Here is a 24,147-nt window from a genome sequence, read left to right as displayed (position 1 = left end):
CAATGTTGAAAACCGTTTTTTGCTGCTTAATATTTTTGTGGAAACCGTGACAGACTACCTTCAAAAGTTTGGGGTCAGTCATTTTTTTAAGGAGACTTTTTATTATACTTTTTTATAGAGAGTTTTGAAAAAAAAATGCACAATTGTTTTCACAAAAAAAAATATTAATCAGCAATGTTTTCAACATTGATATTAATAAGAACCATTTTAATAATTAAGCACCAAATCAGCATATTAGAATAATTTATGAAGGAAAATGCTTTGCATTACAGGAATAATTTACATTTTAAAATATATTATGATAGAAAACAGTTATTTTAAATTGTAATAATATTTCACAATATTTTTTTTACTGTATTTTTGATCAAAAAGCAAGAATCGTTAATGTTAATCAAACATTAAATCTTTGTGTTTGGATATTTTTACTGGGAAACAAGTCAGAAACACTGGTTAAGAAATGAGTGAAGAATTACAATTTATTCTAGACATCTTACTTCTCTAACAAGTTCATAATGTGTTTATGTTTGAGAATTTATCACAGCAAAAGCTGTGGTAAAATCGCTGTAACGCCTGGCCTTGAGTGGCGTATGGCTTTTAAAAAATGATGTTTTAATAAAAGACATGATTTTTTTTAATGAATTGCTACATTTCTTATAATAATAACAACAATATCAAGGTTGCCAAGAAATATCACAACTTGGCATGTCAACACAAAATTGAACTGATATTACGTTTACAGAATCTGAAATATGCGTTTTATACTATAAATATTGATCTACCTGCCTGATGCGTTTCATTATACTCCTAAAATGAGTGTCGCTTTGTCAGAGCTGAAAAAGTAAATCAGAAGCTGGGAATGTGTTTGCTTGTTCAAATATAGGACAGAGAAAATAGAACGAGACGAGTTCTTATGTGATATGCTAAAACTATGTCAGCAAATTATGTCATGAACCTAATCTAAAGAATCAAACAAATAATAACTTCATACCCATGATTTCAATTCCAAGATGCTCTGCCAATGCAGAAAGTTGACAATGTAAAAAAAGGAAAAAACAAGAAAACAGGTTTCAGGTAAAAATGTCCACTTGTTCAGATAGAGGCGGTTCACTAGAATGCGATCAGTGGTGTTGTTTGGTTGGTTTGTTTTTGAGACACTGAGGTGAGTGACTGTACGTTCCAGTAACAGACAGACAATGCAGACACACACTGGCCAACTCCATATTCCCCATAAAACGGAAACAAAATGAACAAAAACACCAATAAACAAACAACAACACTCCTTTCTTGGTCATCACATGTAAGCAAGCGTACAAACACATGCAGACACATAGACAGCCACACTTACTGCCATATTTACTAGACCTCATTTCTGGTTTAAGGTTAAGACAAAAAAACACACAAAGAAACAAAAAACCATTAAACAGAAAAGCACAATGTACAACACAAAAAGACTCACAAGAAGTACAGATGAATGTAGACACAACTAATGTCGTTTCTAATGATTTATATGCAAAATGACAAACAGATGGATTTTTTTTAGTCACATTATTACATTTTCATGTATGTTATTCAACTTCCACTGCAAATGTGCAGATGTATAAACACACCTACGGCATGCGTGATACTGGCAACACTGAGGACTCCTCTAGCAATCTACCGCTGTTTGGAAAGCAGCGGTTCTAGAGGTCAAATGTTAGAGGTCATGCATCATGCCTCAGGCACTGTTAAAGACAACAGCATCAATATTACTTAACAACCAGAACTTCATATGAATGTTCCAGGCTCAAAGCAAGTTAAGATTTACCAACAGCATCTGTGGAAATGATTTCTTTAAAGTAAAAGTTTCAAATGGGGGTTTTCGCAGTGATGCCTGTGGAAGCTAGTTTCTGCCACTAAATAAAAAAATGTAAAAACTAAGTCGTAACTCACAACTGTGTCTTATAAAGTTACAATTACCTTTTTTTTTCATTTCAAGGTGGAAACAAGCTTCCATAGGTGCCATAGAAGAGTCATTTTTGGTTCCTCAAAGAACCTTTCAGTCAGTAGTTCTTAAAAGAAAACTTTTTTTTTTCTTAGTTTAAAGAACATTTTAAAATGATAAAGAACCTTTTTACACTGTAAAGAATCTTTTGTGCAATGAAAAGGTTCCATGGATGTTAAAGTTTCTCCTTGGAACCACACTGTAAAAAAGAATTGTTGGTTTAACTTAAAAAAATAAGTTACCTGTTAAATAAGTTAAAATTTCATTGAAATAAAAAATTTGAGTTAATACAATGAAGGCAATTGGTTTAATCAACAGAAACTCAAAATATTATGTTATCTGAATCACAATTAGTTGATTTGACATAAGAAAAAATGTTCTGATAACAAATCATAAAAATATTTTTTACAGTGCACTGATGGCAATAAAGAACCTTTATTTATAAAAACGAGCAAAAGTTCTGTTTGCAGTAATGCACTTATACAGGATTTGAAAGCAGAAATATGTGATGACATATTTCTTTTAATACAAACATTTCTAGTAATTCTTCCACACAAAAATGTATGTTATAGATGTCCAATGTAATATTTTTAGTGGATTTTACTGCTGCTGTGAATCTTTGTCTTGATTGTCCTGCAGACAAAACAATCAAAATACATCATACCCCCCCCCAAATAAACTACAAAATGCAACTGTACATTAGCTATGTTTTAATCCAAAGTTGAGAATTTAAATGGTGCGCAAAATTGGAATATTGCATAAAACATTGCGAATAAAGCAGCGTTTTCATCCCATGTGTTCAAGAGAACAAAATCATCACTTCCTAGGAAATTGGCGCAAAATATCTGTAATAAAAATGGAAGTTGCTGCAATCGAGGAAGAAACTGTGGCTCTTGACTTGCGTCTCAGAGCGTGCAGAAGAAACACAATAAACGCTGTCGGATGCTGGTGTTTAGGAGCTCAATCGTGTGAGACACTTCTGGGAGGAAATTATACAAAATCATTCTGATGACAGACTTTGGTTCAGGCATTTCAGAATTATCAAACCAACATTTGAGATGCTGTGCAATGAAACTGATCCTCTGATTAGTCCGGTTATCCAATCACATCCACTGTTGAGGCAAAGTCATGTGAGTTTTGTGTTGCGCATCGAGGGATTTTTTCGGTAAATGTGTTTCCATCGTGGTTTAGGTGCATGTCTTTTTATCGGATAAAAAAAATGATCCGCCTCATTTGAGAGCATTTTTTAAATTTATGTGCATCTTGGCGTTTCCATCCAGCATTTTTTTATGCAATATCCCAAAATGCGCATAAAAATAGGGGGTGGAAACACAGCTAATGACAGCCTTGTTTTAATCCGCATTACATTAAATAAAACATCTACCTTGACTAAAGTCAACTGGAGCTGAAAAGTTGTCTAAATTGTCCTTTTACCCATGGAACTACTGATCTACATTTCTGTGTAAGCAGCCCCTTTCTGTTATTCAGGTGTATCATGTGAAATTTTTCAGGTTTAAAGGTGCCATCGAATTGAAAATTGAACTTACCTCGGCATAGTTAAATAACAAGAGTTCAGTACATGGAAATGACATACAGTGAGTCTCAAACACCATTGTTTCCTCCTTCTTATGTAAATCTCATTTGTTTAAAAGACCTCCAAAGAACAGGCGAATCTCAACATAACACCGACTGTTACGTAACAGTCGGGATCATTAATATGTACGCCCCCAATATTTGCATATGCCATCCCATGTTCAATGCATTAGACAAGGGCAGCCAGTATTAACGTCTGGATCTGTGCACAGCTGAATCATCAGACTAGGTAAGCAAGCAAGAACAATAGTGAAAAATGGCAGATGGAGCAATAGTAACTGACATGATCCATGATATCATGATATTTTTAGTGATATTTGTAAATTGTCTTTCTAAATGTTTTGTTAGCATGTTGCTAATGTACTGTTAAATGTGGTTAAAGTTACCATTGTTTCTTACTGTATTCACGGAGACAAGACTGTCGTTATTTTCATTATTAAACACTTGCAGTCTGTATAATTCATAAACACATCTTCATTCTTTATAAATCTTCCCAACAGTGTGTAATGTTAGCTTTAGCCACAGAGCACAGCCTCAAACTCATTCAGAATCAAATGTAAACATCCAAATAAATACATACTTACGCGATTAGACATGCTGCACGACGAACACTTTGTAAAGATCCATTTTGAGGGTTATATTAGCTGTGTGAACTTTGTTTATGCAGTGATAGAGTCGAGAGCTCTGGAGGAGGCGGAGATCGCGCAATTTAAAGGGGCCGCAGCCTGAATCGGCGCATTTCTAATTATGCCTCAAAATAGGCAGTTAAAAAAATTAATTTAAAAAAATCTATGGGGTATTTTGATCTGCAACTTCACAGACACATTCAGGAGACACCTTAGACTTATATTGCATCTTGTAAAAAAACGTTCAATGGCACCTTTAATGGTTTTACATGCATGACAGAAGATGACATGAAATAACAGGTTTTAGCTTTGCACAGCCATGTTTAGTTGTCAATTGTATCACACTGGTTTCATGTATACATGTACACTACCATTCAAAAGTTTGGGTTCAGTAAGATTTATTTATTTGTTTATTTATTTTGAAAGAAATTTACTTAATTTTTATGCATTAAATTGATCAAAAGTTTCTATATATCAAAAGAATCCTGGTACACATCAATGGTTTCCACAAAAAATATTAAGCAGCACAACTGTTTCTACACTGATTATAAGAAGACATTTTTCTTGAGCACCAGATCAGCATATTAGAATGATTTCAGAAGGATCATGTGACACTGAAGACTGAAGCTGAAAATTCAGCTTTGCCATCACAGAAATAAATTAAATTTTAAAGTATATTCCAATAGAGATGTTGAGAGAATATATTTTTGACCAAATAAATGCACCTTGGTTAGGCTTGCAAAAATATAAACCATCATACCAACCCCAAACTTTTGAACAGTATTGTATATTGTTAAAGGCACAATATATATATATTTTTTAATTAAAATATCCAAAAACCACTAGAACAATGTTATATATTTAGTTGACTTCTGTAATTACATTATCCCAAAAGTTTCCAACAATGTTTAAATCAGCAATTTTAACCAGGACCGTGTCATTGCATCGCCTGTCAATGACGTCATATCCACACTATCTTCGATTTCCAGTTTTACTAATATTAATCTAGATTACAGAGTAACATTATAACATAACTTCCAACACACCCAAATGTATTTTGTAAAACTGTGCTGCGTTACCCCACATACGCCACGGAAAGAGCAGAAGCGGCCGACAGCAGCAAAAGCATAATGAAAGCTCCGCTGGACTCGAGATCGGTGTGCATCGCAGGTGTCTATCATTAGCATTCACTCCAGCGGCCTTGTCCCGCTCCCACGGCTCTCGACCCAACATTAGTCAAACTTTAATACATTAGCTCACCCATGAACATGATTTCTGCCCGAGTCCATCGGATTGCTTTCCATCGGATGTGGAGCTGAAGACGACAACGCCCATGATCCACACGCTCATTCACAGAGTCATCAAGCTACACCTTTGTTTTGAATAAACGTCCTCTAGTGGCGAAAATTACATATTGTGCCTTTAAGTCTTGCAGCCATACTTTCTTTATAATTTGTGTATTTTAAAGTTCATTGTGGTGCAGTTTTCCATTTTAAGTGCATTGCTGCATACAATTTTTGAGTTCAAATCATTTTTGTTGTGAACACAGACGCTGTCGACACAGAGCTTAACTTGTATCGAACCAGAACAATCCTTTAAATGATAACAATGAGTGCCTGTCAAAAATGCCATGAATTTGTTTGATGAACTATACTCTTTCTTGTTGAATATAATTCTGCTTTATGGGAACCTAATCTCTATATGTTAACATGCTTTATTGTTTCACTTGCATTATAATTATCCTCTTCTTCCCCAATTTTCTTTATCCTTCTGTGAAATTCTGTCTTTAATAATGTATCAATGCATACTAAATCTGTTCACATCCATGAATTTCTACTTAATAAACCAATAAAAACGTAGAATGGGCAAACAAGCGGACACGTACATGCACACACATCATAGCCAACGTGCAGCTTCAGAGCAGACAGATAGACAAACAGACAGGAAGAAGAAATGGACATACTGTAGAAACCGGCCATAACGGAGGTTTGACAGCGTTCACCGGTATAGTCATTTGGACACCTGATGAAGGGAAACAAACCCGCAGAGGGAGAAGGAAGGAACGAGAGGGAGGGGGTAGAGGAGAAAGAGACATGAGGAGGAAGAGGAGAGAGAGAGAGAGAGAGAGAGAGAGAGAGAGAGACGAGAGCAGAGAAACATGCAGTTAGAACAACAGAGAACAACCCCTGTGAGCTGTTCCACCTGAAGATGTCACCGCTGTGATGTCACTGGAGGGGTTTGAACCTGAGGAAAGAGGGCTCATGTCATTTCATGCCATTTTTTGGATGGCTCCAAAAATGATATGTAGGTTGGGAAGCCCGATTCATTTTAGTGAACTGATTCGTTCGGATGGTTCAATTGGGTGGCAATTCCTCAAGGGGGCGCTTACCACCCTCAAAAACTCAATCCTCCATTGGGCCACAATCAAATATTAGGGCGTTTTTGTCTTACTGGAGAAGTACGTACACAGAAAAATATGCTCGTTTAAATCTATGAATTCTGAAATCTTTAGAAAATGATTAAATAAGTTCCTTGCAAGCAGCTTTGAGCTGAGATTTTGAGACGAATTAACAAGTTCAAACAAGATGGACATTTAAAGGGTAATGTACAGTCGTATCTGTTAATACACAGATTTTTATCACATAAATAATGATGAAATATCGATTTGAGAAGAAACCATTTTAAAATTGTACCTGTTTATTATCATATAATAATGGAAAACAATTATACACAAACACTTCAACAATATTACCATATGCCTGCTATTAAAGGGGACCTATTATGCCTTTTTTCTCAAAGTATTGATTTTGTTTTTGGGGTCTACTAGAATAGGTTTTTACGGAGCCCCTAAAGGGGCATGGTGAAGGAGAAATATATGAGAGGAAAAATTTTGCGTTTCCCCTCGCAAAACTTTGTTCTTTACAAGCAAACACAAGTTTTTAAGTTTTTAACTCTTTTGCATTGAAATATATTTTTTCCTCCTATCTCCCTTAGAGGCTCCATAGGTTTTCATGCTTGAATGTTCAAAAAAGACTATCGCTGCGTCCGAAATCGAATTCTTCCCTACTATATAGTATGCGAAAAACAGAATGCCAACAGAATAGTATGCCTGAATACATAGTATTCAAAAAACAGTAGGCGAAAAGTCCTATTACTTCCGGCGAGATTCTAAAGTGCGCATTCTACTTTACTATCCCATGAGGATTTATGAATGGAGGTTAAGTGACGTAACTGACGCTGGTAGGTCACATGATAATGACAACATGGCAGATGTAGTACACATGTGTAGTACACATCTTACAATGTAAGACTACACATACTCATACTATATAGAACATACATTTTAACGGTCGTGAAGTGTGTTTAAATTCAAATATAGCACCTACTCAGACAGTACGCGATTTCGGACGCACTGTATGATTTCACATATTTGATATGGTTGCAGCACCTCTCTTCCCAGTCTGTCAGTAACGCTTGGTTTACTTCCTGTCTCTATGAAGCCCCTCCTTCCGAAAAGTGCAGTGTGCTCTGATTGGTCGGCTGGAAGAGTGTGTTGCGATTGGTCAATCGTTTCAAGCTTGCTTGGGAAATGTCACGCCCCTTACCATAACCGTGAGTTTCAACACACTACTAACTAACTCAACCAGGACTTGCGCCTTTATTTTGCAAATGCTTTGGGCAGGAATTATTTAAATGACGTGACGTGTTCGTGACGTGTTCATTCCCGGAAGAAAACTCAAGACTACAATCGAGGTGTTTCAGGGAGTTCAGAAACTCCCTTTGGAGTGACATTGTGCTTTGTAACTGTGCAGACCTTTTTCATGCTCAAACAGCAACATTACACACTAAAGAAAGTTGTAAAAAAGCATAATAGGACCCTTTTAATACTGAAGTCCTCTGGTTTCATTTTACAGTAAATAGAGTAGATAACTGAGGCTCAAGAAGGCACCAGCTGCGTTTGAGAGTGCATCTGCGGAGTGATAAGTTAGACATGAAAGAGCTGCCGACCTCAAATACCCGGATTAGAGGCATTCTACAGCATTGCTATTGAGGACAGTCATTATTGGGGAATAACTGACCTCGGAATGCCACAATCAGATTCAAGCATTTCAGGCAGCTGTGTAATAATGACAGGTTAATAGGCACTGAATTATCAATAATATGATATAATAATAATATAATGTGATATGCACATTCATATTTCTATTTCTCATACTTAATAGGAGTGTATGACTTCAGCTGAGACTGGATTTAGTGGCAAACAGTGGTGTGAAGTACACTTCGTTTTCCTGTAGCCTGTAATGTGACCTCTAACATTATACTTGAGCAATCCTGACCTGACCAATGGCTACAAAAAAATGACCATTAGTTTAAAGGTCATATTTTAGGGAAAGTAGCATCATTTATGTGCTTGACTTGTGATCTAATGCAATAAAATTCATGCAATTTTAAGCATGCCGAAGGTGTCCAAATACTCTTTGGGCCAACTGTAGATCAAACATAATCAAAGCTTTACATCTTTACTTCCTCATAAAATGCCAATCAGTTCCACTTCTGTGATCGTCTATATCTCAGGTTAATGAGGAGAATGTCCTAAGACAAACAGGAGCAAAATAAAGTCACTAAAAGCTTCGTGATGGTGCCAAAAGCTTAGTCTAGTCACAAGTTTTCATTATTTATATACTGAGGCTATTTTAGAGTTCAGTTCTACTGGGGAATTCACTGTTCAGCCTGTCTGCAGAATTTACTGCAGAGGTCAATGGGACAGGCTGCATTTCATCTGCCTCAGGAGCTACAGTAACAGACACACACACACACACACACACACACACACACTGAGATGACATGTTAAGGTATTGCCTCTGAAATATGGTTGGGAGGTATGACATAGAAATACTGTACAACAGTAGAAATGTACCAACCGGTAGAGATTTTTCTAAAACCTTTTATACTGCAGTCAATATATTTGTGCTAAATTAGTTAATGAAAACATTCATTGTTCAAGACATTTTTTTTACTGTGGGAAAATGTACTTTTTGGCTCCACTGATTATCCAAAGAGAGGTAAAAACAGTTTTAATCTCTATATATATATATAATCATTAATATATTTTTTTTATATATTTCATATATACATATATATATCATTAATTCCACACATATTTTTTCCTTTTAGTTTTTTTGCTTTTATTTTTCATGTATAACTTATTTTATGCTGTTTAATGTTATATATTTTCTCTTCAACATAAAAAGAAAACAGAAGAGACAGTAATCAATGAGAAGAAGTATGATTCATTAGTAAATGATTTAAATCACTGAATTTCCACCAAAAATAACTACCTTGATACTGTTACCATGATATAAAATGTCTTATACCTTGGTAAAAGATTTTGGTCATACCGCCCACATGTACTGTGAAGTAAAGCTTTAGCGCTGTTGAAGACAAACTTTCAGGCAAATAAGTGAATCACTGTGTCAAGAAAGCCAAGAGTAACACACACTATTTCCAAATCAGTCCGTGCTTCCCTGAAGGCCATTAACCCTTAAATCCGCTTCAGATGCTCTGTTCTGTAAATTAAAGAGATCGACTTGACGAGTCACAGTTAAAGGATGACATCTTCCCCAAAGGGGTTGAGCTTTAAACAGCTTTAATGGCTTTGTTTCTCTTCCTTTAAAAAATTGCCGCACACACCGTAAATCTGAGCTGCCTTGTCCGAAATGGCTGATAAGAACGGAGCATTGTGTCCGTGGTATCACAGGGGAGCAGTAACTCAGCGTACTATTGATAACGCGGCAGTATACATCGACAGACCTGACAGACGACACGGCAAACCTTTTCCCCTTCCTCCAGACCCTCAGACACAGTCATTTCTCTGGCTCTCTCTAGACCAGCAGTATTCATTTAATGTTACAAGAGTGTCTAAATTTCGTTCAGAGTAAAGGTCCAAACAATCATAACTTACACTGTTTCAGGATCCTATACGTTGCAGCATTGTGTGCCATGTAGAAACCAATAAAATGCCTTTTAAATTCCTGAATTTGAATTGAGGCAGCAAACAGAATGTAGAGTTTTGAATCTGAATTTAACATTCATATAACTGCTCTTACTGTACTTCTTAAAGGAATAGTTCAGCAAAAAATGAAAATGATCCCATAATTTACTCACCCTCAAGCCATCCTAGGTGTATATGACTTTCTTCTTTCAGCCGGAGATATATTAAAAAATATCCTGGCTCTTCCCAGCTTTGTAATAGGATTGAATAGTGCCTGAGTTTTTGAAGCTCCAAAAAGCGCATCCATCCATCATAAAAGTACTCCATATCACTCCAGTGGGTTAATAAATGCCTTCTGAAGTGAAGCGATGGGTTTTTGTAAGAAAAATATCCATATTTAAAACTTTATAAACTATAATCACTGGCTTCTGGCAACTGTGAGAGAGTCGAGTTCTGGCAGAAGGGTGACCTCTGACCCTACGTATGATGTATGACGTAGGCGTAACATAAGCTTAGGTGAGAATGGACGCCTCTCACGAAAACCACGTAACTCTCTCGTGAACGCGTGTATGGCCATTGCTGGAAGCCAGTGATTATAGTTTATAAAGTTTTAACTATGAAGCTTCAAAAACTCAGGCATTATTCAATTCCATAACAAAGCTGAGAAGAGCCAGGATACAGTATATTATTTATTATTACTCTGATTGTGTTTGGCTAAAAGAAGAAAGTCATATACACCTAGGATGGTTTGCGGGTGAGTAAAATATGGGATAATTTCCTTTAACACATTTGATTTAACAAAACAAATTACCCACAATCACACATTTCCAGAAGGTGGTTATTGAATTTCTCTGATGCAGTATTGATAGCGTTAGGTAAAACTATTAAAAATCTTAGTTTTCTGTCAAATATAAATATTAGAATAAAATCTTATAAAACATTAGAAATGCCTTAGTGATGAACTGAAATAAGTTCAAGTACTAAAAGTACTAAAACGGAAATAAAAAATAAGTTAGCTATATAGAAATATAAAAAAATAATAAAATGACAAAAGCACACAACAAAATTACCTAAACTTAAACTATAATAAAAAAAAGATCATTCAAAATATTAGTAAATAATATAATAGTATATAAATAATACTAAAATAACTGGTCTGAACTGCAGAATTTGTGGTAAGACTTTATTTTGACTATTAAACAACTACATGTCAACTTATTGTAACCCTACCAGTCTACTAATACTCTAATGAGAGTTAGTTGACATGTAGTTGCAAAGTTATATATAGTCAAAAATATCAAAATTGCTATCAATTTTTGTTGCATTAATTTTTAATAGTTTTAATCTAGATTAAAATGTTAATTTGACACCCCTGTTTGGAGTCTGGTGATGTCGAACCAATGTTTCAATAAACACTCTGCGTGTAGTCAAATATAAGCCCATGAACAGACTAATGAAATTAATATAAAGTTTAGAGACTGTCGAAGTGAGATCAGATCAAATGAATGCGTTATGAATGTGTGTAACTTACTTGCAGGACAGCTGATTTATACCATGTATGAAATAACAGTCTCCACCGTTAACGCAGTAGGTCTTCTCAGTTTCATTGCACTTCCTGGCGTGACTTGAGCCCGGAGACAATGTGGTGGTTACTACAGAAACATACGGACACACACACAGAAAGTCAAGAGATGAGCATCATACATTAGTTGACATCATGAAAAACGTTCAGAATGAAATATGTGCTGTTTTACCATAGGCTGCCTACTACTTTTCAATAAATAACACATGAAACAGAATGCAGAAGTATTCACTGAAACGTTAACTGTCCTATACTACATTGTTGTCACATGGCTGTACTACTACAGTATGTGTAGCATCCAGTTAACATCTCAGAAATAAATATATAAAAAAATTCTTGGGGCACTTCAATCAAACATTGTGTCAAAAAGGAGATGTTAAAAATCAGTGCAAATATATTGCATTGTGGGTTACAGCAGGCTGGCATTATGCGAATTTGTTACATTGTTATGTAGGTATTGTAACAAGAAGTCAGACTGGAATTGCTGATGACTCGTTTACATTCACGAACAGCTGTTTTACACAATGCATGAAAGGTAATATCTGAAAAAGCATAATAGTGGCACTGCACATTAATAACAACTATAATAGTATGCCAATAATACTAAAATAACAGTTATTTTTTGGCAAATGGCGTTGCTTGCCCAGGTATTCCATATAAAACAATTTGCATAATGTACACAGTGTACACACTGCATTTACTTTCTTCAAAAATAGTAGATAACTTTCTGAACACATCCAACATTATATAGACAGAGGGATGAATTGGATTTGAAAAGTAGAACAGAAGCAAATCAAATTTTCATTTTATCAACCTGGACAACAGAATTTTGTTAAACATTTAAAGGTGCCCTCGAATGAAAAATTGAATTTATCTTGGCATAGTTAAATAACAAGAGTTCAGTACATGGAAAAGACATACAGTGAGTCTCAAACTCCATTGTTTCCTCCTTCTTATATAAATCTCATTTGTTTAAAAGACCTCCGAAGAACAGGCGAATCTCAACATAACACCGACTGTTACGTAACAGTCGGGGTGTACGCCCCAATATTTGCATATGCCAGCCCACGTTTCCAACATTATAAAAGGCATTAGACAAGGGCAGCCAGTATTAACATCTGGATCTGTGCACAGCTGAATCATCAGACTAGGTAAGCAAGCAAGAACAATAGCGAAAAATGGCAGATGGAGCAATAATAACTGACATGATCCATGATATCATGATATTTTTAGTGATATTTGTAAATTGTCTTTCTAAATGTTTCGTTAGCATGTTGCTAATGTACTGTTAAATGTGGTTAAAGTTACCATCGTTTATTACTGTATTCACGGAGACAAGAGCCGTCGCTATTTTCATTTTTAAACACTTGCAGTCTGTATAATGCATAAACACAACTTCATTCTTTATAAATCTCTCCAACAGAGTAGCATTAGCCGTTAGCCACGGAGCACTATCAAACTCATTCAAAATCAGAAGTAAACAATATAACAGTATACAATACTCACATAATCCGATGCATGCATGCCGCATGCATGACGAACACTTTGTAAAGATCCATTTTGAGGGTTATATTAGCTGTGTGAACTTTGTTAAGGCACTGTTTAAGGCAAGCACGAGCTCTGTGGGCGGAGAGCACGGGATTTAAAGGGGCCGCAGCATAAAAACGGCGCGTTTATAATGATGTGCCAAAATAGGCAGGTAAAAAAATTAATTAAAAAAAATCTATGGGGTATTTTGAGCTGAAACTTCACAGACACATTCAGGGGACACCTTAGACTTATATTACATCTTTTAAAAACATAATCTAGGGCACCTTTTAAAGTTAATAAATATATTTTTCAAACTTCAGAGTAACTTAAAGGAACAGTTCACTCGAACTTTACAATTCTATCCTAATTTATTCACCCTCATGCCATTTCAAACACATTCTTTCTTCCATGGAAATTGAAGCTTTTAAGCTTCAATAAAAGCACTAAACATCAAGTATCATAAGAGTGAGTAAATAATGACAGATTTTTTGGATGAACTCCTCAATTAACATCAGAGTATCAGAATTATTCTTTTCTGTATCTGTCTGCAGCACTGCTAAATATTTCTCCAACATGGCAACAGAACTGAAACTGCAGGCACACACACACACACACACACACACACACACACACACACACACACACACACACCCTGTTCCACAAAACACTGTATCATTCTGTATATAAACTAGAGTGAGACACACGCTGCCAAATACACATGGCAGATGGGAGGATGTTCTCGCAGGCATCGCTGGCTCGCAGCCACGCCAAGCTTTTAGATTTTCTGCAGTGTGTCAGAGTCACGCAGAATCAAACTGCGCACATCACATCTGGATCTCTGCAGCCAGAGACACGGGGAATCCGTGATTCAAATGGCTGCCCGGACAAAGAGCCAGACGGAGATAGTCAAGAGTGACAGACATGGGGGGGTGGATACTAGCATGCTACACATATAGGCATTCGAAAACGACCGGATTGCTTTCCTAGTGTAAACATCATATGATCGAATGTGTTCGAACAGCCACAAAAGACCGCCTGCTCTCCACCTACTGACCTAATACGTAAACATTATGGGAAGCGCGCTAGCCAGACGGGATTTAAACTTTTTCGCTGAAGACCCAAGTTTGGTTTGAAGACGAAAAATGTACCAAGCACAATGTTCTCTCACCATTCCTGATTTTTAACACACACTCATCTTTTGGCCAGTCTTGTGGCTGTCAGATCAGAGATGAAAGCTGCTGCTCTCTGTATGTTTATGTGTATGTCATGTCAGTGTAAATTGCATGAGCTTATTTCATCCATTAGACCCGCCCATAGACCCTCCCCTTGAAGAAATCAGGACAGAAGTGGTTGAAAGTGGACAAAAAAGAAGGATTAAAACACCAGGTGTTGAAAGGAATGCGTCTCCCTCGTCTGCTTGTGATCCGATCGACCAAAGCGCATCTTAATACCAGGTGTAAGCAGGGCCATACATAGCTTTAAAGACAATACGTGAAACTGCATGCAGTATGCAATAAATATTTCAAAATTATAACAAAAATTACTAAAATTTAAACTGAAATGAAAATGAAAACTAAAAATAAAAGCAAATTTAAAATTTTAATAAGACTATATACATTAACAATATATGTTTGCAACAAAATACAGCAAAAAACATTATAAAAATAAATATTTTATATATGCAATTAATATTTTAACCAGTATGCTACAATACATGTCCTCATTATGTTGCATGTCCAGTCATCATCTTAGAAGTCAATTATTTTCTTATTTTAATACAATTTATGTCAAATTAAAATGAAAAAGTCAAGAAAGAGATGGTTTACCAATTAATGCTTACTCAATACCGCACAGTTTATATTGCATTCTGCCTATTAAAAATAGTATGTGAAGCAGAAAGAATTATGCAAACAATTCAAACATTTGGTATACTACACTATTGTCTAGTAGTTATTTCATATTTCATGAGGATTTGAGTAAAAATGTCTTAACTTTGGCAGTGTGATTTAATAATGGCCATGTTCACACAGCAGCAGTTCTGTATTTGAGTCCTTAATACGGTTTTGTTCACACACAGTTCAGTTAATTACGGGAGTGCCAACTGCATTCTATAACTGACCTCACACCTGTACATTTTCAGGACTCGCAACCGCATTTTCTGAAAATCCACGCTGTGTGAACAGGACCGGACTATACCACTAGTTGTCTGCGCCACAGTCCCTTTCACTCTGCAGACATATTTGAAATGCCTCTCGGGCAGCTATTTTAGTAATGCAAGTGCAGCTCGAATCTCTTTGAATGGGGAAACATCAAATTCTCCAAAGCTGTTCACCAAGCTCACGATTAAATTTCATATTTGAAATGAAATCTAACAACAACTGTATTATAAATGTGGTGTTTATGCTCAAATAGCGTAAAAAAAAAAAAAAAAATTTCAGGCTAGACCAGTCAATGTGCATGTGCAGTCCCGAGCGTGCGTGTTTCAGAACACCGGCTGACGCTGCATTCAAACAGGGTTTCGGCGTGAACGCAATTGGCTAGCATCTGCACTAGTGTATTTGCATAAGGTAATCTCATCGGCTGACGCCTGCGTTGGCGCTTGAAAAGATGAAAATTTTTCAACTTCTTCCGCAAGCAATGCCAGTGGCGCGACGCAATGGATCCCACAATTCAGTTTGGCAACTCATGACGTCACCCATTCAAAGTAAATGAGAAGCATTAACGCAGACGCCCCGTGTGAATCAGACGTCAGTACATGTGGTTGTCAATCCCAAAAACTGACAATTTGAACCTACGAGTCATGGAAGAGATGCATTGTGGTTCTCAAACTGACGTCATATGCTTTGTGCACTTTATAAGCAGATGTTGACGGACTGACACGATCACAACTCCTTCCCTCACGAGTCACAGATCAAGAGAGCAGCCTGCAATGCTCGTGTCTGTGGAGGATGGACCAACTCTGATGAAATCCATGGCAACCGACCAAAACAATGTTATTGTTACAGGAAAGTCTTTGAATAATCATGGAAATAGGAATCATACATTCCAAACACTTTTGCTGATATGCTATGCAAGTATTTGCGGTCGCTTTTCCTTGATGACAATAAATAATTTTACACCCATAAAAATTCCATGCCTTCTTCCAACAGCTCTGCTTCACCAGTTTGAGACCTCGGCATTGTGGAATGCAGTATTGAACATAGTGTGCTCTGATGAATACTGCACATTGTGGCAAATGTTGTAGGTCTGTGGTTCCTATCCAGTTATACGTGAACTTCCAGGGGTAAATCGAAACATCTGAATTTTCTTGTTATAATTTCTCCTTGTAATTTATCAAACAAAAGACATATATATATATATATATATATATATATATATATATATATATATATATATATATATATATTTAAACACACACACACACACACACACACACATATACATACATACAAATGTGCATACTGTACATAGTAGTAATTTATACTGCAGAAATGATAAGAGTAGTATGCTAGTATGCTATTCTGAAAATAGCCAATGTCTAAAGCCCTGTCCCAAATTGAAAGTGTGAATGTGTGTGTTACTGTGAGAGAAACACATATGGTGTGTGCAGAAGAGCTGGGAAGTGTTGATTAAAGGAGTACTACACCGCTGGAAAAATGGGCTTTCAATGAAACTTGGCTGCCTATAAAGTAGAAATCTGTGCTACCTGACTAGAGAAAACAAAGAAAAAAAAGTTGTTGTTTTCCTTTTTGCCAAATAGGTAGGAAAGCTTACACTGGCTATGTTGCCACTCCCACCAGTCTGCTTTGGATACGCTTGACCAGAGTCAAATACAGCCTTGCTTTAGTAGGAAATACTTCTCAGAAAACTTTTATTTGTAATAATGTCGACTTGTATTGATCCCGGGTGCATAAATTCAAAGAGTACACATTTAGTAGGGCTGGGACAATACATCGATTCTCGATTCTCAATTCGCGATACAATGAATCTGGATCGATCCTGATGTTTTCTCTCTCAAATCGATTCTGACCTTAGTTTTAACAGCAGATTACGCTCTAGGCTAGTTTTTAACCACACACTCAATTGCTCACAAAGAAGAATGCTGGAGAGCGCTCGTGCGTTCGGCTGAGTCATGTAAGCGGTTAAACACACTTTCACCTCGACTCAGAATGCTTTCATGATGGGAGATTAATGTAAGCAGCTCACTGCAAACAACCTAGTAAATCGCTTCAACCTTTTCAAACTTTATCAATGGTTATTTGTGTGTAAAGGAACTGGAAGCTAGCAGAGTAACATCACGTGTGTTTCTAAAGCACGTAGTGCCATCTGCTGTTAAAAAATAAGCTTAGAAATGATTCGAGAGAGAATCGCAATATCAGAATCGTTCCATATTCATTGTATTGTGAATCGATAATCGATGTATTGTCTCAGCCCTAATGTTTAGCGTGAGTTACTTTCAGTTTCCAGTGAAGGATCCAGCACGTTGTAGGCAGCAGATAAAGGCTGCATGAATGCCATGACAGAAAATCTGAAAAACCTCTGTGTTTGTAGTCAACATTTTAAACTGGATGACCATGAACACAGTGTTGTTGGCCAAACGGAGGGGAAAAACTGAAAGAAACTGCCATTCAGTCAGTTCCACCCAACCCCCTGAAGAAAAACACCATCGCATACAATTAAGAAAGCTATAGTTGCCATAGTGTTTTATTTTTACCACAATGCTGTTAAATGAGTAGACAAAGTATGATACAAGTTTCAGTGATAAACCTTCTCATACAATAACTGTTCTGTTAATAACCCTCTGTTGATCAGACTGTCTGTAGTAAGGGATACAAAAATGCGGAAGTAAAATCTGTAGTTTTCACAAAAGCCCTGGAGCTGTCAAAAGCATTTTGTGTCATCTGGCAGACTTTTGCTGACAAATAAACATGAATTTGGTCCAGGTAACAAGGAGAACAAGTAAGCATAGTTTATTTACATATAATAACTACCAACATTGTAACAACACAAAACAGGTTGAAAAGTTACACTTTAATATGAGATTCACAAACAGTACCTGTTTTTACTGCACTTCCACCTCCCAGACACGGGTGGTGGATACAATGCCTGTGTGTCTGTATTGCGTATTAGTCCCACAGCCGTAGTGTTTCTGTCCTCCTGTGTACTAATTACTGACGTCAAAGTGAGCCAACAAAATGTTCTAGTGCTATAAAGTAACTCCAGCCTCTTAACTGTTTTAACTTCACAACACAGTAAATCTGGCTCCTCACAGCTCATGCAGAGAGTGCACCTCATAGGATCATATCCTACTTCACAGTTATTATAACGGCACATCATGCTTTCAAGTTGCGACACTATGTGGCTTGTATGGCATCTAACAATAATTTATTAACTGGCATGAAGCAAACCCGGCCCAGCATGAGTAACTTTGCATTAGACTATAAGCTCTGTTGCACACAAAACCTTGATATTACTGAAATACAGCAGTGAAAATAAAAACAACCTCATAAAAACATTCACTTTAGAGTTGTCTTCCATCATATTTGATGTCATAACTATCATAGACGGCTTCAAAGAGAGTTTCTTAAGTTTACTTTGTCATTCATGTGCACACAACTCAAAATTATAATTACTCTTTCTTCCTTTGAGTTTGTTAGTCATAATTATGTCAAAATAAGTAAAGAAAAAGAGAGAAAGAAACTTCTCCAGCATATCTATTCTTAGTACTACTGCGACAAAATAAAAAGCCACGGAAGCACATTAGCATATAATATGCACATAAACTAAACTGTACACCCACTATTCATTATAATTGAAATAAATAAATAAAGATGCATTTTCAAATGAAAACGTATTAATATGGATAAGGCCTTAATGCCAAGTATAAACGAGCCCTAATATAATATATGGATGTAATTATGTGACGTAACTAGTGTGAGGTGTATATAGCAGACAGACACCACTTCGGTGAGACCACATGGAGTGATCTAGCACTGGACAGCCCACCACCTGAGCCCTGCCATTTCATAACGAGCTAATTAACTCATTAACATGCACACAAAAACACAGAGCACAGCAGAGAGAAAGAGAACAGAGGGGCATAAAGAGAGAAGGAGATACTGTATGTCTCAGAGCACAATAGCCCGTGTCTCTAAAGGTCACACATCACTCCAGCAGGAAATGGAGGAGAGCAGAACGATATCGCCTCTAACATTCAATCTTACATCTGTCTCGAGCATATGTCCTCTTCTCTGCAGTGACAGCGTGTGTGCTATCGTGCCGCTGTGCTGCTAGCCTGTAACTGTTTCCTGTGAGACACAAAGTGGTCAGTCCCCCTGTTGTGCCTCAATTCTGTTTGGAGATACATCATATAATATTGGAGTTCTATATGTATTCATTTCAAGCACTGGGGAATACACAATATAGGGACAAGTTTACTAAACAGGGAAAATTAGTGTGAGACCGCAATAAAAACGCTGATGGGAATGGAAAGTTCTGCGGGTGATACTGACAATGCGCAGATTGAAGAACACAAACGCAGCCAGTTCATTTCCATTATGACCAACGCAATCTACCAAGAGCAGCGCAAATTAGTGTAGGTCGCAAACAAGTAATCTACTAACAACACAGGTGCAGCAAATTAAAAATGATATGGCTTGGCAAATGATATGTTTAGGTAATGTCTTCCTCGAGTGGAGAAAATGTTCTTTGCAGTGCCTCCTCCTATAGTAGCAACTATCGCAGCCACGTAAAGCCTGAAATCGATTAATATGTGCTTTTTCCCAACATTAAATAATGCCACAAATACCATTGAATTGACTACCACAAACCTTAGTAAATCACATTGCTTGATTCATTTAAATACTCTCTTCACATAAATGTTGCGTTCAAAAGGGAAACTCCTACACATGCATATCATATGCAATGAGGTCAGCTGCCAAAATATTTGTGTCCACACTTTTTCACTGCTAATTTTTCAATGGCTTCTTTAGTAAATCCTGAAAGTAGTTTAAGGCCAATCGAGGGTTTGCGAATGATTTTAATGTTCAAGTTAAATCCACCATTTTAATCTCTTTGACAGTCTTAAAAATCCAGATTCAGCAATCACAAATGGCCATCGGCCCCGACTAAAAAAATAATAAAGCGTTAGTTCACCCAAAAATGATGTTCTACACCTGTAAGACCTTAGTTCATCTTTGAAACACAAATTAAGATATTTTTGATAAAATCCGATGGCTCAGTGAGGCCTGCATAGACAGCAAGTTAATTTACACTTTCAAACCCCCAGAAAGGTACTAAAACATATTTAAAACAGTTCATGTGAGTTCAGTGGTTCAACCTTAATATTATAAAGCATCGAGAATACTTTTTGTGTGCCAAAAAAAACAAAATAATGAAAAAATATCTAGCGATGGGTGATTTCAAAACACTGCTTTGAATCTTTTGTTTCAAATCAGTGACTTGGATCGCGTCAAACTGGCAAACTGCTGAAATCACATGACTTTGGCGCTCCGAACCGCTGATTTGAAACAGATTCGAAGTAGTGTGTTCGCCCATCACTAGATTATATATATATATATATATATAATCATATATATTATATAATAATATATATAATATATATATATATTATATCATATATTATATAATAATAATATATGTATATATATACATATATTATTTAAAATAAATAAATTATATATATATATATATATATATATATATATATATATATATATATATATATATATATAATTTATTTATTTTTTATTTTTTGCCACACAAAAAGTATTCTCGTTGCTTTATAATATTAAGGTAGAACCACTGTAGTTACATGAACTGATTTAAATATGTTTTAGTACCTTTCTGGAGGTTTGAAAGTGTAAATTAACTTGCTGTCTATGCAGGCCTCACTGAGCCATCGGATTTCATCAAAAATATCTTAATTTGTGTTCTGAAGATGAACGAAGGTCTTACGGGTGTAGAACGACATGAGGGTGAGTAATAAATGACACAGTTTTCATTTTTGGGTGAATGTTACAACAGGAGAAATAGATTTGTACATTTTCTGAGGAGGTAAGTGGCACTTGCCTGTTCCAACCAGGCTTGTGCGCCATTCAGAATTGAATTAAGAATATTTTATTCAGTTCCTGAATTTGAATTGGATTTGAATTGAGGTAGCAAACAGGATGCAGAATTGCATTGTGAATTTAAATGTGATAAAGTAGAACTAAAATGAATTGAAATTCATACAACTGCATTTTTAAAAAAGAGTAAAGTTTAAAAAGCCTTTTTTTATTTTAAAGATATAGGCCAGACACAGATAGACAGACAGACAGACAGACAGACAGACAGACAGATAGATAGATAGATAGATAGATAGATAGATAGATAGATAGATAGATAGATAGATAGATAGATAGATAGATAGATAGATAGATAGATAGATAGATAGATAGATGGATGGATGGATGGATGGATGGATGGATGGAGTGTTTGACTGTGTGTGTTTGTGGCCCATAACAGCATATGTCTTCCTCCACAGGGGGGAGATGGTGAGTTTATCCAATCATGACTAAAAGACAATAATGTTGATCAGGTGATGCACTGGCAGTGCATCTGTTCTCCGCTTTAAATAGATCCAGAGAGAGGCTTTTAAAGACTGCACATATTTCCCTCTGTCCCGTAGTCCATCCTGGTGCGACAGGATATTAGCTCCATTAGCCTTGGCTCTGAGCCGACGGATGGATGTGGACAGGCAGGAGAACATGATTCACGCCCCAGCGAGGGGGGTCGCGGGGAAGGCCGTAAGTCACACGGGGGGCCTGTACGGGGCTGCTGATCCACTCTACTCAACCAGGCACCGATCAATGACATCGAACCACTTACAGGCACTACCCATTCAGACGGCTTTCACAGACATGTCCACCGCGAGAGCGATCACATGCACGCAGAAACACACACATGCACACGCTGCAGAACCGCATGCAGGGGGAGGTGGGGGGGATGGAGAGACAGGCTAATGAAGAGGGGAGTGAATGGAAGTGGAGGAATGGGGGATTTGAAGGAGACAGATTATCAGGAAGGAGAGCCACTGACGGGAAAGAGAGAGAAAAACGTGGGTTTGTACTACAAAGTATTGTTGAAAAAATGTGCTATGCAGTGTGCATACTGTTCTTTTGCATATGCAAATTTTTGTATGCAGATAATACACACATTTGCATATACATTTATTAATTTAGCAGGTTCTTTATTATAATGCAACTTCCAAAATAAGGAAATTATCATAAAGGATGTGTGTGTGTGTGTATATATATATATATATATATATAATTGGAAATCTTTTTTGATTAACTATTTGATCAGACTGACGAAAGATGAGAAAATGTTACACTAAATGCACCAGGGTAATATGAAAATGTGGCAAACTGTGCGTAACTAAAACGTGCGTAACTATTTAAAAACAAAACAAAAAAACAGACAGTACATCCTGTGCAGTATGCTGTAAGTAGCATGCTAGTATTCCGGTTTGAACACAGGCTGAAGTTGACAGCCGCTGGAGCAGGGGCGGAGGCAGAGCAGCGTGCGCAGGAGTGTGTTTTATGTCTGCGTTTGCGTCAGACTCATTAAGCTGAAGGCAGCAGTGCTGAGCTCTGGACAGTGGACTCATTCCTCATTTATCAACAGTAACACTGGATCCAGAATCATCAATTTAACATGACCTGTGTCCATGCGCCTTTGTGAGATGCTCTCATTCATACAGATAAGGAACAAGGAATCTGCAATGCATTTTATTTCCATTATGTATTTCTGCCTTAAATAAAATATTCACTGTAGAATAATGTAGCGTGGCACATTTTATGTGATATTTTTGGTTTATCTGACTCTTAGACATTTCTACACTCAAAAAGTGTTGAGTTGAAAAATGGACAAACCCAGCGATTGGGTTAAATGTTTGTCCAACGTGCTGGCCAGTTTTATTTCACCTAACTATTGTTTAAAAATGACTATATGGCTGGCTAAAAATCCCAAAATAGGTTAGAAATTAAAAATCAGACACATAATTACTAGAGGCAACAATAATAATCATAAGGTGAACATTTATTAATAAGCAATTTAATAAATATTTATTGTTTAATTATTAATCATTAAACTTATAAATAAATGTTCATTTATTAAACATAATAAATGTTAATTTCCAATATACTTTAGGTTCATTTTAAGCAAGCATTACAGTTTTATTTACAATAGTTGAGTTAAATAAAACTACCAAGCAGGTTGGGTTTACCCAAACATTTAACCCAACTGCTGGGTTAAAACAAGCCAATCGCCGGGTTTGTCCATTTTCAACCCAACTTGGGTTGTTTTTAACCCAGCATTTTTTAGGGTGTATTGTGTCAGAAACAGAAAAATGTATTATATTGTGATAACATTACAATTAAGATTATGAAAACAGGCATTTTTATCTTAAAATAATGTGCACTGATGAATCATACAAAATAAGACCAGGGCCATTTATTAAATGTATACCTGTAGTTCACTGAAAAATGAAAATGCTGTCATGCTGTATGATTTTTTATGGAAGCAAAATTTTGAATGTTAATGCTACTTTCCCCCTTACAAATATAGGGGCTGTTAAGAAAAAAAAAATCATAAAACAACCATAAAAGTATCCAATTCATACAACAGTTCATACATTCCATACAACTCATGCGCTATATTCAAAATCTACAACACTACAGTTTTGAAAGAAATTAATACTTTTATTCACCGAGGATGCACTAAATTGTAAATAGTAAAGCCATTTATAATGTTACAAACGATTTCTATCTCAAATAAATGC

The 24,147-nt window shown here is 36.3% G+C and overlaps 1 protein-coding gene across 5 annotated transcripts in view; it reads right to left on the bottom strand.

The window, feature by feature from the left end:
• Positions 1-24,147, bottom strand: part of nrg2b (neuregulin 2b) — a 90,345-nt gene that overhangs the window by 12,177 nt on the left and 54,021 nt on the right. For 4 of the 5 annotated variants that reach the window (XM_048202777.1, XM_048202771.1, XM_048202773.1 and 1 more), the window contains exons 4-6: positions 11,724-11,844; positions 6,164-6,222; positions 989-1,012 (exon numbers count right to left, since the gene is read on the bottom strand). In XM_048202777.1, the coding sequence (XP_048058734.1) occupies positions 989-1,012; positions 6,164-6,222; positions 11,724-11,844 (204 nt within the window). The remainder of the gene's footprint in view (positions 1-988; positions 1,013-6,163; positions 6,223-11,723; positions 11,845-24,147) is intronic. The other variant, XM_048202772.1, reaches the window with a different exon arrangement.

Source organism: Megalobrama amblycephala, linkage group LG9 (assembly GCF_018812025.1).
Source record: "Megalobrama amblycephala isolate DHTTF-2021 linkage group LG9, ASM1881202v1, whole genome shotgun sequence".
NCBI lineage: Eukaryota > Metazoa > Chordata > Actinopteri > Cypriniformes > Xenocyprididae > Megalobrama > Megalobrama amblycephala.
The sequence above is the reverse complement of the archived record's forward strand: the minus strand, read 5'-3'. Positions and strand labels throughout refer to the sequence as shown.